The sequence below is a fragment of the Polypterus senegalus genome, chromosome 18, assembly GCF_016835505.1.
Source record: "Polypterus senegalus isolate Bchr_013 chromosome 18, ASM1683550v1, whole genome shotgun sequence".
In the NCBI taxonomy this organism is placed as follows: domain Eukaryota; kingdom Metazoa; phylum Chordata; class Cladistia; order Polypteriformes; family Polypteridae; genus Polypterus; species Polypterus senegalus.
The window spans coordinates 14,868,989-14,885,143 of record NC_053171.1 but is presented as its reverse complement, the minus strand read 5'-3'; the positions used below and the strand labels follow the sequence as shown (position 1 = coordinate 14,885,143).

General features: G+C 37.7%; 1 protein-coding gene across 2 annotated transcripts; it reads right to left on the bottom strand.

The window, feature by feature from the left end:
• Window positions 1-3,590: 3,590 nt before the first annotated feature.
• zbtb25 (zinc finger and BTB domain containing 25) lies at window positions 3,591-16,147 on the bottom strand. Of its 2 annotated transcripts, none has more exons than XM_039742080.1 (3): window positions 16,042-16,147; window positions 8,650-8,836; window positions 3,591-4,900 (listed from the first exon to the last, which is right to left on the bottom strand). In XM_039742080.1, the coding sequence occupies exons 2-3, from the start codon at window positions 8,820-8,822 to the stop codon at window positions 3,757-3,759; spliced, it is 1,317 nt and encodes a 438-aa protein (XP_039598014.1). In that variant the 5' UTR covers window positions 8,823-8,836; window positions 16,042-16,147; the 3' UTR covers window positions 3,591-3,756. The 2 variants fall into 2 exon arrangements, with proteins under 2 accessions (XP_039598014.1, XP_039598016.1); XM_039742082.1 differs by having other exon boundaries at window positions 16,000-16,122.
• Window positions 16,148-16,155: the final 8 nt, after the last annotated feature.

The window sequence follows — 16,155 nt, the reverse complement described above, 5'->3', positions numbered from 1 at the left end:
ATGCTTTTCTCTCCTTCATTCTGCAGAAAAACAACTGAATAAAGCAATCATACCGGTCAACACATCCCGTCTATACAAAAGACTCCTTTTCCGGTTCCGTGAAGTCACCACACTTCCGGACTTCCCCCTGATGACTTTGGTTTCGCACCTTCGCTTCTGACGTCATCTCCGGCCACTATGGTCAACGTCAGCTCCACTATTCTCCATAATTCCTCCCTGTTAATTGCACTTCTTTAAATCTCTGTATAAAAGAGCCAGGAACGAACTTTATTTTGTCGAATGTTTTGATTAATTTTGACCTTGATTTTGAACTGGACCCTACAACCAGTATACAGGGAGGCTCCCTAACCCTTAACCTATGTCTCTCTGTTCTCATTTTATCACAGTTGTTTGTGATTAATTTGTCATTTGTGTAAATCTGGATCTTCCAAAGCACAGAGGTCAGTAAGTCAGTTATTACCCAACCCGCTATATCCTAACACAGGGTCATAGGGGTCTGCTGGAGCCAATCCCAGCCAACACAGGGCGCAAGGCAGGAAACAAACCCCAGGCAGGGCACACACCAAGCACATACTAGGGACAATTTCGGATCGCCAATGCACCTAACCTGCATATCTTTGGACTGTGGGAGGAAACCCACGCAGACATGGGAAGAACATACAAACTCCACACAAGGAAGCGAACCCGGGTCTCCTAACTGCGAGGCAGCAGCGCTACCACTGCACCACCGAAGCACAGAGGTTCAGCTACTTATGCCAACACTACCTTTTGAGTTTGTCTTCTTCAGTTAAATATCTACAGAAAATGGCTTACATTGACTTTGCAAATGTATTGTTGCATCATAAGAGTTCACATTTAAAATACTGAATGGATAAAAATATGTACAAATCTTTTGTCATGTAGAAAACTATGATGACTTTCAAGGGGATTAAATACTTTTGCACATCACCATATTCTAATCATTTCATCCTTTATGTACTTTTTAAATAGATAAACTTATGTTTATGTTCACAGTGTTGTGGATTAGTCAACTGGAAAAAATGCTGAATATAAACACACTACTGCCATATTCAGACCCATCCACTTATTCTCCAACCCACTTATACATTTCTAGATTTTGGGGAATCCATGCATATCCCAGCAGCTTTAGGTAAAAAGTGAACGTTGCATGCACATTTTAATATATGCGATTAAAACTCTAAATCTAGAATTCACAAATAAACAGTCTGTAAGCAAAGATCTTCATACAATATTGTTATTTCCCTCTTGAATGATAGCAATGAGTTGCACAGACAAGGCGATCTGTTGTCTAAAACATTAATTTGCAACAAACCCCATTTTTCTCCATGTCTTTGTTAAAGTTTGAATGGTGGGTTTACTTAGCACCAGCTAGTTCACACGTCATTCTGCTCCTAAAATGTGCAAAGGTAGAAGGAACAAAAACACATCCTATAAGAGCCTAGGAGATTTATTTGCACAATTGAAAAACTTCTAATTAAAATGTCCACTACACTTAATAGAAAACTATTTAAGGCAACCAAAACCGTGAATTCCAACGTTTTGAACCATAAACTAACCAAGTATAGTAGAGACTTATGGAATTGGTATTGTGTGTTAGCAAATGTCCTCGATAGCTACAGTTTTAGAGACTGCAGACCGTCACTCTCATATGACAAACAATGTGCCAAGCCCTAATCAATGAGGGTCTTAACAACAAATTTATAACATTTGTAGCAGCACAATTAGTTATCATTTTGTGGTGATAAAGAAATTATAATAATACACCTCTCCTGAATCTGCTCTCTTGCAAAGCAAGTATGTGAAGTGAGACGTCATTTACCACTTTGATAATTCTTTGCATTTATATAGCGCCTTTCTCATTACTCAAAGCAGTCAGCAATTGCAGGTTAAGGGCCTTTGCTCGAGAGCCCAACAGAGCAGAGTCCCTTTTGGCATTTACGGGATTCGAACCGGCAACCTTAACGATTGCCAGTGCAGATCCCTAGCCTAAGAGCCACCACTCTTTTGATGAACAAAAGTAACAATCTGACGACACCAAATCAGTGACTCAGAATGCTTAAAATATATACTTTTTAGAAATAAATAAATATGGGGTTATTACAAACACTTTCAAGCATTTATTGTGAAAAAACTAAGAAATATTTAAAATACTGCACGTGCAAATAAAGACAACTACTATAATAAGGCCTAAAGGTATTTAATTTATTAACTCTATTAACTTCATCTTTGTTTCTAGTATGCTTTTGCAATTTATTGTTGCTATAGCTGAAGATACAAGTTATTTTTAATCCACGTAAGAGAGCTCACCTGGCAGAACACTCCTAGCACCCTCAGTAATCGTATGTTAAGTTTACATATTTGCCTGCTCAATTAAAAGGAGACCCCTCAGCCCAGAAAGCTACTAGAAGGTTCTCTTACCAAACAGATTACTTAGCCACTGCTGCACCTTTTTAGTTAATGTGCAATAAAATCTGAAAGCGTTCACAGACCCTCTATGCAAACATTAACCAAGTATGTGAAATTGGTATTTCTTCAGTTTGTATTGCAACACCTGAAGCAAAATATTCTAACAAGGTGTTAGTAGCAGTATATTACAAATATTTTGTAAAGGAAAAAGGAACGAAAATCGTTCATGGCAGTCTGAAAATAACAATGACAAGCTACAAAACTGAATAGAGCAAAGAAATGCATAATAATAATTCTGCAAGCTTTTGCTCCTTACTGTGTTGGCTAAGAAATGTGAAATTTGTCAGTAGTGTATAATGCTTGAAGGGACCTATGTAACCAAATTGACAAATGACAGCTTTCTTCCTTCATCATCTAGAAAGCTACAAAAAAGTTTGGCACACCTGATTTTTTAGAGAATTCATATGTATTCTTAGTAAAACATATTCATAATGCATACATTTTGTAACCGATGGCTTCAGGTAATGTAAGAGTTAAATATTAAAAGGCTTATGCCTGCACTTTTTGTTCTCTTAATCTGGGATGCCACCAATATTTACACACCAAAGGTTAAGAATGTGACCATAATTAAGAGGTGGTCACTCCTTTGACCAGATGGTGAAAATGCCTCTCAGGTCAAGACAACGGTGGCAGTTGATGGGTAGAAAGCAATTATTTCCATCAGAAAATTATTAATGCCCACTAAGCACAAGAAAAAAGAAATGTTAGAAGCAACAAGAGAGGAACGGAGGGGTTGGGTATCAGGAGTCAGATAATGATGAAAAATGTGCAAAGTGAGGTAATCTTGTGTCAAGAAGCATAATAAATACGAGGCTCCACCAGACTCACAGTGTTCACTTCATTGAACTGAGTCGGCTTTGTGCTCTATGAAATAAAGTCTAATTCTGATTGCTCATCCACAAACTCTGCAGGTTTTCTTCCAAATGAGAATGAGGTTTTCTCCACGACACTTTTAACAATGAAACAAAAAATAAAGTTAACAACAACTGAAGAACAAGAAACATCCTGTACAAATCAGATTTCAAGTGCACCGCAGAACTTACAGAATCTTTGCTCCACAGATGCAAAGAAGATGGGTGCACACACCTTATGAAAATTGTGTCTTTATAAAAAGCAAATAGTTTCACAGAATACAGCTTAGAAACATGAAAAAGAGAAAGTCAGAGAAAAGAAGCCAAAAGAGTCTATAGAAAAGTCAGGAAAACAATTAGTCGTAAGTATTTCATTTTAATAATGGGACTAAAAAGGGGTATATGGCATGGGTCTGCTTCATTCTACAACAACAGTGTCAATGCTTTCTTGTGAAATCTCAGAGTCCAAAGAGTAGCAAGAGCTGAGGTTGTCCTGGGAGTCCCTAGCTGCTTCTTCTACTGTGCACTCACCTTGATTTTCACAAAACTGCTGAGATGCTTGGAGCAATTGAGTGCAAAACCGGTTGTACCTGTGATAGCGGGAATGTTTACCGGTGTGAGTGTACATGTGCTCCTGCAACTGGCTCTTTTGAGAAAAACGAAGACTACAAATTGCACAGGCAATCTTGCGCTTCCTGGAGTAAGGGCTGCTGCTTTTAAGTTCTGCGCCCAGCTCCTCATTTGGCAGTGACAGGGTCTGGCTTTGCTGCATGGAGTCCTCCAAGCTACCACAGCTCGGCTGATCTAATAGATAGGTGCTCTTGTTGACGAGGAACTGCTGCAGAGGGCGATCTTCCATGCTTTGCAAGTCCTCGGCCATTTTCTGAACGTCTCCGAGATTGTTGTTTTCCAGGATTGCAGCAGGTACCCCAAAGGGAAGGGAGCCGGTTGCATGTGTGTAGAGATGCTCCCGTAAACTGTCCCTTGAGCTACACCGTTCTCCACAATAATGACAGTACAGTGCCTTCAGTGTATCCCGATACACAGCTGAGGCTCGACTCTCTTGGCTTTGAGGGGAGGTGGTCTGAGATTCTGCAGCCAGATCTGGATCCACCTTCTCCTGTTTTATGGTGACCAAGAGATGTTCTTCTTTTGATTTAACCAACGACGGGCCATGTGGGTTTGGCACCTGGGAGTCTGAAGTAGGTGTATCTAGCCCTGTTGTAAGTGACTGTTGAACAGGCCAGTGATTAACCTGTGTGGTAGATCGCTCTTCAAGTCCTCTCGACAGATTTTCCTTTAACCCTATGTTCTCTTTGGTGGCCATTTGTGATGATATCTGAATGCCATAAAGATTAGACATTTTTACTGTATCCAAATTCGCATCTTGACTATTCTCATTTGTATTTCTGTAGAGCTGGTAAGCATGAAGAAATTTTATTCCTTCCTGTAAGCGACTCTGGTCAACCTGCTGCTTTGGTCCCATTCCTGTGTACATGATGTGTAGTAAGTAACTGAAGATGTCCGGTTGAATGTCGGTGGGCTGAATTTTAATGCACTCACTGTTAAAATATAAAAGATACCATTTAAATGGCATTAGCTAGAGACTACAACAATAATTCATAAATTTTCAGTTAATGCAAGAGAAGAAGAACTCTCAAACAAATTACAATAAGTGGTCATTTAAAACAAAATTAGAACTCACATATTAAAACAAAGGAGAAAAAAAATCTTATTTTATTGCAATTTCAGCAACAGGCCTACTTCAGGGCAAGAGGAGAAAGTAATAACAGTCTGGTATAAAAATAAAATGCTCATTTATTAGTGTGGGCTCATGGGGAACCACAAGCCACCTACCACACATCAAATTGTAGAAAACGTTGGGAGGTCAAAGCCAATAATGGGTATTAAAAGCACTTATTTGTTACTCAAAAATTCAAGTTCTCTGACACATGTCCAAAACAAGTATGCTTTACTTTCCAAATAAAAATACTGCATCTATATTATATAAATATTTCATTAAAGTGTCCATACACAGAATATGCTAATCTCCTAACACAAAACACTTGTTTGCATTGAGCCCTGCAGAGGATTAGTTCCCCATCTAGGGTTGGTACTTGCCTTGTTCCTAATTTTGCTGGTGAAGGATCTGGGCTACTGCGACCCTGAACTGTATTAAGCAGGTTTGGTAATGTATAGATGGACATTTGCATTTCAAAACTCAATAACCGTGGTGGATAGATGGACAGACAAACTGTCACCCCAACAGTCAGAAACATCTTTATTGATCCCCAAAAGGAAATTCAGTATAACACAAAGTCATAGGAAAAAAACTGTTTCTATACTGAAGTAAATATAGAAATACCAGTTCTGCAATTCCATCATTTTCTGTTAAATTCTGTCATCACCTGTTTTAATCCTAGCTATTCAACTTATTTACTTGCAGGTATTTTCAATTCCTTTTTATCATTCTACAAAGTTCAACTTCTGATATGTTGAGTTAACAGAACTGCATCAATCACTACCTTCAGAAATCTCAATAACTTTATATACTGCACATACCCAATGTGCCTAAATCATTAGACAGTACAACCTGCTGCTTGTAGAATACAATTGTGGTCTCAAACACTCACAGATAAACTGAAATATTCTAACCCTAAAGCCATTTATTAGCACTAAAAAATATGCTAGAAAAAATAAGAGATTAAACAAGATTTGTGGAAATAACTGGTTAAGTCTGGTGGTACCATGCGTGTGCTCAGCTGCGGTGGGTTCTCGCTTAGAGTCTAATCTCGGTAAGCCACATGATAGCCGGACTGTGATCATGGAGACTGTTACTTAAATACCCAAAACAGGATCAGCCAGCCTGTGAGGAGGGCTTTAACGTTATGAAGGAATACATAGGACACACTTTCAAATATCTTTATATATAATACGCTAGCGTGGCTGTTCGTTTGTCTGTCCAGGATTTTATATCACCTGTAGCTCACAAACCATTTGACTTATTGACCTGAAATTTGGTACACATATACTACGTGATGTCTACTGTCCACTTTCGGGGAGATGATTGACCTCCAAGGTTATTCCTCTTTTTATTTTTATTTTATTGTAGAATCAACTCTTGGCAGCGGGCAGCATGTGGCGCATGCGTATGGAAGCCATTCTTATCCCTACCACTTTCACCGTCACATTCCCTACCTCTTCATATCTTAAATCATACTGTACTTGAGGCAGATTGAACACTTAAGTGCCAGCTTAAGTGAAAAATTAAAGAAAACATACTAAGTAATTCAACACAAACACTGCCTTAATACGTTTTAACGCGAAAAGTTGCCAACGGAAGAAGAGAAGAATTTGGGGTGGAGAAAAGAAGAGCTGCTTAGGAAGTAGCAAGCACATCAACCTCTGAGCAAATGAATGCTAAACACACAGAGAAAAAGGATGAAAACTAGTAACGCTCAAGTCAAGTGTATTCACTACACGTTATTGTGCAGTGTGCCATTAATGGTAATATATAAAATCTAACGTCTGTCTGTCTGTCCACTGTCTGGCAGTTGATAGTGTTGAGTCCACCACGACTCTTAAATCCTTCTCATAAGCTGTACTTTTGATTTTCAGACCCCCATTGTGTATTCAAACCTAACATTTTTAATTCCTATGTGTAATATTTAATTTAATATTTAAATTAAATTTCATTGGCCACAGATCTACCCAAGTCTGTCTGCTATCCAAATCCAGGTTGTAACCCACTTGTCCATTTCCTGGTCACTGGGGGTCAGTACCTGTCACATTAAATACAGAGATACAAAACTACATAAAGTAAATAAAAAAAAACAAAGGCACTGTATTTTGAAACACAAGTCTGAAATGCCAGTCCCCACCCCATGTAATATTATTATTATTACTTTTCATGAGAGAACTACTTAACAGATTTAGATCTGTTTTTTTTTTTTTCTATCGTTTGTTTGAACATTCCAGTTGATTTTGCGGCCTCTCTCATCACGCTAAGTATCATAGTTCGCTTGCGGAAGCAATTTATTTGCAGGAATTCGAGAGAGACGCAGCGGACCGAGGGAAGGGGGGGCCCTCCTCCAGCATGCGCCAGCATCGGGGTGTTTCTTACTCCCGCTTAGCTAGCGAACAAGAGAACCACTTAATAGATTTAAGTCAGGTTTTTTTCTATAGTTTGCTTGAACATTCCTATTAATTTTGCAACTTCTCTCATCGCTCTTAGAATCATAGTTCACTTGCAGGAGCGATTTATTTGCCGGAATCCGAGACAGAGGCTGCGGGCCGAGGGGAGTGGGAAGCGTGACCTCAGGAGTAGAGCCGGGCAGGGCCCTCCTCACTCACATGCCAGCCTCTGTTCGAGTCGGTCTACCTCTGCGTTTTGGAGTGGACCTTGCTTCCACTTAGCTAGTGATACCTGTTTGTTTATTGTTTTTTAAAGTTTTTCCTGTTTCACTTCTACGTGGCTGGAGCCGCAGGGGAAGGCTAGTATAGCATAAAAAGGACACACAAAAAAAATATTTAACTAAAATAAATGAGTACTGCATGTAAGCAGTGGTAACCAATTTAGTTTGAACAATAGGATGCATACAGAATTGTTTGAAATTCAGTGTAATATTGATTTTGATATATCCCTGCAAAGAAAGTTTAGAGTAGTAGATTCTGGACCACTTTGCCACAAGAATGTTATTAGATAAAGATTTTTTTTTACATTTTCTCTAATAATAATAATTATTTAATTCTTTGCATTTATATAGCTCTTTTCTCACTACTCAAAGCGCTTAGCAATTGCAGGTTAACGGCCTTGCTCAAGGGCCCAACAGAGCAGAGTCCCTATTGGCATTTACGGGATTTGAACTAACAACCTTCCGATTGCCAGTGCAGATCCCTAGCCTCAGAGCCACCACTCCACCTTTAGCACTATTCAGACATATGACATAGCAACTGGAATAAAGCAATTAAACAAATTAACTGCTTTGTAAACCACAAAAGCTTCAAACCAAATTACATTCTACCACCAATCAACACATCATACAGAAAGAATTGTTATATTTTGTTGATGGACAGTAATGTTTATTCTCACAAGTTAACCAGTTTTCTGGCACTGAAACTCCAGAGACTGACAGAGCTGAAGTTTTCAATAATCAAATTGGAATATTCATCACCATTAAACATTACAATGAGCCAACAACATGCATTACTCAAATAGTAACGACTCAAATAGCTAGATACTGTATGATCATTGTTTGTAGCCAATTTCTTTCTAGCACAAAGAACAATTATGATACACAATTTCTCTAACCTTGACTGGTGGATGAAGATCATCTTGAAGTAGTTGGAGAAAGCAGCCAACACCGCCCGATGAGCTTTAAAGTAAACATTTCCGATTGCCACAGTGCAGTCACATAAGAAGCCAAACTCTCTCTGTATGTTGAGCTGCTGCAAAAGTACAAGACTGTGACTGGACACGTCCATGGTGCCAAGGTCTCCTGTAGTAAAGTAAGAAAAATTCAACATTGTCATCATTTTAATTTGGCACTCTAGGCAAGGAAAACAGGCTTTCCAAATCAGCAACAGAAATGACAGAAAACTGTACTAATGTTGAGATTTTTTCCCCTCTGATTCATATATTGACTCATTAAAAATGTGTATTCTAGTCAACTTAAGTGATTTATGCATATGTCCCCTAAAGCCTTAAATCTCTATACTACCATAGAAACAACCTGGGAAACCTTCTACGATCTTTAGAGTTCTGATTATTTCCTAATTTAGGCCATCATATAAATCTGATTCCCAGAATCAAAATAACCAGATAAGAATATAAAAGTATCAATAACAATATCTTTCTTGTACAAATGCACAAGTTGTCATCAAACTGGTAAATATGAAAAACCAGTCCTCTCACTCAGGAGGGTCTCCTGAACTTACTGCACTTAACAAACTTGAACTTCATAAAGTAAGTCTTCAGAGTAACCATTTATATGCACCCTTGATCTAATCCCACCTAGCTGCTTTTACTAACAAATACTTGACAGTATATTATACATTGTATACTACGGGGCAGAATTGGGTATTTTTACAACTATTTTGAATATTATCGTTGTCAAACCTCTTCTTAAGAAAAATAATTTTAACTGCTCAATGTCAGACAATTTTACACCTACTTCCAATCAACCCTTTTATGTGAAATTCTAGAAAAGGTCTTTTGAAACAGTTAAATAATTATTTGAATAACAAATCTATTTAAAAAATCTGTTTATCTATTCTGACTCATTAAAAATTGAATCGAATCTATTATCATTATTGTGCTGAAGCCTTTATCCAGGGTGACGTACAACAGCTGAGATACAATTGGCTACATTTCTTTTGTTTTTCTAGTTGGTGCACAGGCAGACAAACTGACTTACTCGAGTTCCCCCGTGTCAGCAGCAGGATGTGAATCCACACCCTCAGTGCCTGAAGTCCAAACTTCAAAGCCTTAGTCAATCCTGCCTGCCTTATTGTTCCAGAAGACGGCTGCTTTTGACACTCAGATCACAATATTCTTATTCACCAATTGGCTGGCCTCTCTGGCAATTCCTTAAGACGTTTTCTGTCACATATAACTGGCACACCATTATTTGTAAGTTTAGATGACGGTCAATCAGTGAATAGAGTATAATGTGCTACAAGTATCAGTCCTTGGCAACAACAGCGGCGTTTGGGGGTGGCAAGTGGGGCGATTGCCCCTGCCCTGCTCCTAAGGGGGCCCTACTTTTGAGGTCCGTGTGTCCCGTTTGAGCAGATTTGTCAAGTTATATGCTGCAGTATATATATATATATATATATATATATATATATATATTTGAGATTCTCCTAAGAAGAACCCTTTAAAAATCCCTCTTCATGGTCAAATTCTGTACAGTCTTTGACAACATTCCATAGTCCGAAAATCAATGCACAAAACCATATATCGCTAATGATAACCGGCTGAGCTATGACTATGACATCTCGCATATCAAGACTCAGAGTATACTTGCAGTTTGGGTACTTTTCTAGAAGAGGCCCTGCTAATTTCCGCGTGACACCACATCGCATTTCGCACTGTCGTGATATCGTCATGAATTATGAATTGCACTTTTTAAATAGATTATATTATTATATTTTGATAAAGTCCACGTATTATCTTGCAAAAATTTTGCTGAATACTGTAATGAGAAAATGCGGTGTATGTTAAAATTATTTTTATTAAATTCACATGCAAGTTTATACAGTCCATACATACTAGATAGATAGATAGATAGATAGATAGATAGATAGATAGATAGATAGATAGATAGATACTTTATTAATCCCAAGGGGAAATTCACAAAAAAAAAAGCGAAAAAAGCGTTTGACGTAACTGGCCCCGTGTGGGGTTGGTCAGCCCTAGGCCATGCACACCCCTAAGGCCACCTCTGCTTGGTAAATTGCTGTTCTGGTTAAACCTGCTCTTCTTTGGTAAATTCATAAAACATAAGGTTAATTTCCATAGTTGTGCAGTCACATGGAATTCCCCAGAAGTTCCTAGTCCCATAACTGAATGTCAGTCTGTCATCATGAAGCAGATGAATAGTAATTTTCCTAAAATTTCCACAGAAAAAAACAGAAATTTAACTATTTGTCTATGATGAAACAAATAGGAATCTAAAGAGAATTCTTGGTCATCCACTGTAGCATTAGAAATAAAGTCAGAAGTAAAGAATGTTTATGACAACTTTGACACTAAGCGAAACTTCAAATCCCACATTACGATGAGAGTTTTTCCATTTAACAAGTAAAAACATGAATTCGACCTTGTCACTACTAGATGCTGAGACATTTACACACACTTTGTTTTTAGCCATCTGCTACAATGTACTTTTCACAGAATTGCCAAAGAAAGACATAAAGCTCCGCCAAAATGTAGAAGCAAGAATTTGAATAAAAATCTGAGCAGATGAGAGGATAACACCAGTTATTTCCACACATCAATGGCTTTCAGCACCTAGTAGGACTGATTTTAAAATACTCTGACTGTATGTAAGCCTCATCTCGCACCTTTGTGTATTTCGGACTGCCTGCCTCAATAGTCTAGACTGTCCTCTGCAATCTTCAAGAGGCGGCCTTCTCAACATACATAGACTGAATTTAAAAGGACTAGAGAGGCAACTTCTGCTTTTATGCACCACAAATTTGGAATGCATTACACCACAGATAAACTCCAAGCATTTGAAAAAGATACTTAGATATATTTTTTCAGATTGGCTTCTACATAATTATTAGCTCTTGTTGAAAAAAATGTTAAGAATACTATTTACATACTGAAATTATTCTAGTGCAGAGTTTTCTTAGCACTGTTAGGTTGGTTGTTCATTCAAAGTATATTCAAATGTTTCACAGAATTTGTGACGGTCAGCACTGTCATTTGTTAAGAACTCCTTCTCTTTTCTTATTTCTCGGAATCCTTCTGGTCTACTAGGAGTCAACGCACGGATGTCAAAGTTTTCTAGCAATCCTATGTAACGTGTCAGTGGCATAAAGGACAACTGCTCCAGCATCATCAGATCTCCATGATTTGATTATTGATAATGACTTGGATAATTCACACGTAGAACACCCTGGCAGAGATGGGTGGGCGAATGACCAAGTTTGACAAAGCCTTTTTGAACCACTACAGACCGCGGCCCTACTGATGTCAATTTTCTTGAGAAATTTGTCTCCCTATAATTTTCCTCTACACCACCATAACTTTTTAAAAGAAAATAAATGAATGAGTGCATCATATCATCACTTGTCGGATAAATATAGGTAACAGTTTTTTTTATATATTTCAGTTCCTCTGTGTATTTTATTTATTTTAGATTTATTATTATTCGTGTTTAGTAGTTTTCACCTTACAAGTATCTATTTACATCTTTACAAATTAATCTTAAGACATTTGGTAATGTATTGTTTTGTGTAAAGTGCTCTGACATGCATTCATTGCATGAAATGCTTTATATGAATAAATCTATTATTATTATTATTATTGCTACCACCATATGGGTTACCCAGCATTGTCTGAGTGAGAAAGCAGAAGGTCAAAAAGTGATTACAAATGATATACTGTATTACCAAACATTATTACTCTTAAAGTGCATTAGTGCATAGCTATTATTAATATTGGAAAGCTTCTGTGCACACAATATTCTTGTTTCTTATTCTCCAAAGAACCCCAAATTACAAGGAATAATCCTAGAACAAATATTACCCCACTGAGGTCCACACTAAAAACAGTGATGGAAATAATTGATGATGATGACTGGGAAGTGACCATGGATTTCATGGCTGAAAGGTAAGCATGTTAATGATCACACCACCATCCAAACCAGCATAACTCTGTTTCTGTATTGATAAACCACACTGCAGTACTTCTTGCCACTCACTCCAACTGAGCTGCCCCAACATACCCCTGCAAGAACAAGGCTATAAGTGACATGCTGGCATCCTGACAAATGCTGATGAGGTCCTGTGTAGCAAATTTCAAAACTGGGACTTGAAAAACGAAGCTGTGCTTAAAGAACAAACTAACAACAAGAGATTGTCCTTTACACACTGCAAACACCAAGCAAAAAACTTGAAATGGGAAACGTTTTTCTTGTACTTAGCAAAAAAATAATAATCTGCCAAAGGGGTAAGCAAAATTTACTTGACAGGATTTTTTTAAAACAAGCTAAATAATTGTAAATACACAATTTTTTGACAAGTCAATATTTCTTACAATAAGGAAGACTAGAATTTATGTCATAATTTAAATACTTTGCACTTGGCTTAGATTTTTATTTTTTGCAGTGCAGATGTATAGATTTTTTATGGCTAGGGTGACCGTAATTGCTCAGAATCCCATTCTAAAAGTGGTTACCATAAATATTTCATGTTAGAATTTCATTGTACTCTGTACACATGACAACAACAACCTTATAAATACAGGTAGTTAAACCTGCACACCTAACTGCAACAGAACTCTGTTTTTAATTATTTTGGTAATTAATCAATATTATTTAGTTTAACTTGCTGCATTTCTATAGCAGTTATTTGAGTTATTCTCATTAACTTTAATACAGACTAAGATGCAAATATATTAAATAACATAACTCCCCCTTGAGCCTGTGAGTGACAGGATGGCAGATCCTGAACTGGATAAAGACAGTTCATAAAAAATGGATTGATTCAAAAATGTGCTGTCTTTGAAGTTAGAGGTGGATTGCTTTAATTCTGCCATCCATAAACTTTTGAAATGGTGTTGCTGGGTTTCAAAAACATAATCTTGTCTACATGCGAGCATTTGCATTTTCTATCCTACAATGCGTAATAATGTCTACAAATAAGGGTTTCATAACTTTTGACACTGCAAACACTTACTATTATCTAGGGAAAGGTTACGCTTTTTTCCATTGTTGCTAAGATAGGCTTTAGCTGTCTGTCCATGGGCCACAATTATCATACATGATTTAAACAATTATACAAAAATAAAAACATACAGTTTGCACAGTATTATCAATTACTGTAGTGAGCTCTGGAAAACTCTGTGAAAACTATGAAAACTAAGAAATGTCTTATCAGTTAATTCCAGATCTTAAGACACTTTAAACTTTTTCTTGGTTGAGGTCATATAAAGCTTGAGCCTCTTATAGTAAATGAGGACACAACAAGAGAACCAGCCCTTGGTAAGACACCAACACACAGCATGACAAACTCATACTGACACATAAAAACACATTTGCACAAAATCAATTCAGAGTCTTTACTTGATTTTTGGAATGTGCCCTTGAAATGCTGGTGGAAACTGATGCTTATATACTAGGTGGAAAAGGCTCATTCTAAACTAGAATAGGATGCCTCAAACCTTCAAAATTAAAAATAATAATAAAAATAATATTACTACTACTACTAATAATAATAATAACTTAACATTCTCAAATTGCTGAATCCAATTCAGCAATTCACAGGAGACCAGGTACAAAACAGGAACCAGTTCTGGATGGGGTTGCCAGTCCATCAGAGGGCTTGCACAAAAGCACACTTAGGCTGCAAAGGGTTAATCTAGAGAGTCACCAATTAAAATAACATGCATGTGATTTTTTTATTGTCAAAAATACAGGGGAGGGATGAACAAACTGAGTATACTCCTCCATATTCCTATCTCTTCTAACTACCACCTAAAGCACTGTTTGTCTGTCTCTCTCTCTCTCTCTCTCTCTCTGTACAATTGTCTGCCTTCCTATCTTGTCCCACCTCATTGAGGGAAAGTTAAAGCTTGGATGAAATGGCCATTCTAGAGACAATTTTGGATATATTTTCCTACATTACTGGGCCCCATGTAAAGTTTTATAATGAGCTCCTTCTATCACCCCAGGTGTACCTACAACCCTGTGATACTTTTCTTTATTAAAGAGTAAGCTTGATTTTGAAACTGCCTTTCAGCCTATCCTCCGCTTCATTGGGATGCCTGAGAAAGGCCTATTTTCCAAAGTACCTTTTACATATTATTTCTCATGTCAAAAGTACCATAATATAGAATTATATAAATCAAAAAAATGAAACTCACTGCAGGTTAAATCATAGTGTAAACATGAATACAAGAATCAAGCAATTGAACCCTTTTACAGTAAATGCACAAGTCATAATGTACATGATGGGTCTGCCTATACTAAAACTTGAAGTACGAGTGCAAACAGAATAAACCACTTACTTAATTGTAACACTGTCTGCGATCAGAAACGAAGCTGTAACCTTTCAGATTCAGTCTAACTTACTCCCTAGGCCACAATGCCAGTCAGTAAATGTGTTCTCTTTACTTTTACATCTACCTGCACTGACAGAATGTGTTCTATTCTTTACAAATGTGTTGTGTGTATTGATAAATTTGAAACATGAAACGACAATGGCATGAAAAATTTAATAGATGTAACTATTTATGATACCAAATCAGCATATTCGATTCCCAAAGGGAAGCAACACAGGGCATAATCTTGTAACAAATAAAAACGTGGAAGGAAAACAAAAACAACAGAAGCATCAAAAGCTGACAAAATCCACTCAAGTTAACGGCACGGCTTCCTAGAATAAACTGGCCGGAAGTGGCCGGCAGCTCGTTTGCATTATCTGAGGCCGCTGCACGCTGATTGGTTGCACCTGCCATTACAAAGCATCCTCTTATTCTGCACAACGCCGTCTATATAAAAATTTCAACTTGTAATAAATAGAGGACTGGCATCTTCCTGGCATAATGCACATATATAATATGCGGAAATTATAAGACGATGAAGCGCTGCTAGATTGCGGTAGCGTGTCATGAACGTTGCAGCGTGCCCCGCCAACTTCTCTCTTATAGAAATAGCATCTGCAATTAGAATGGAAACGGCGGTGCAACGCTCTTTAATTAACGTGCACCCCGTCTCAAAAGTGTTTGTGCGGCTGTGATTATCCCGACTCATTATTAACAGCAGAAATATTTCCCCAAGTGCAACAAGCCCAACTAATTAGAAAGCATACAAAAAAAACGTTATGCATTTGTTCTAAACCTTCACGTAAACAAATGCTGATATTTTCTATCTGATTTATAAAGGCGAGCAATAAAAATATACCCATGCATTGACAGAACAGCACAAACCAGTGGTTATCGATTTTCCTCGCAAAAAGGTGCAATTCTTACCCCCGCCGTGCAGTTGACAATACGGAATTGATGCGCGTGTGTGCGCCTGATCTGCGGCGCGACTCTCGCGCGGCCTCTACCGCTCGGCGTAGCAGGCGCTCCCCCGCTCTCGAT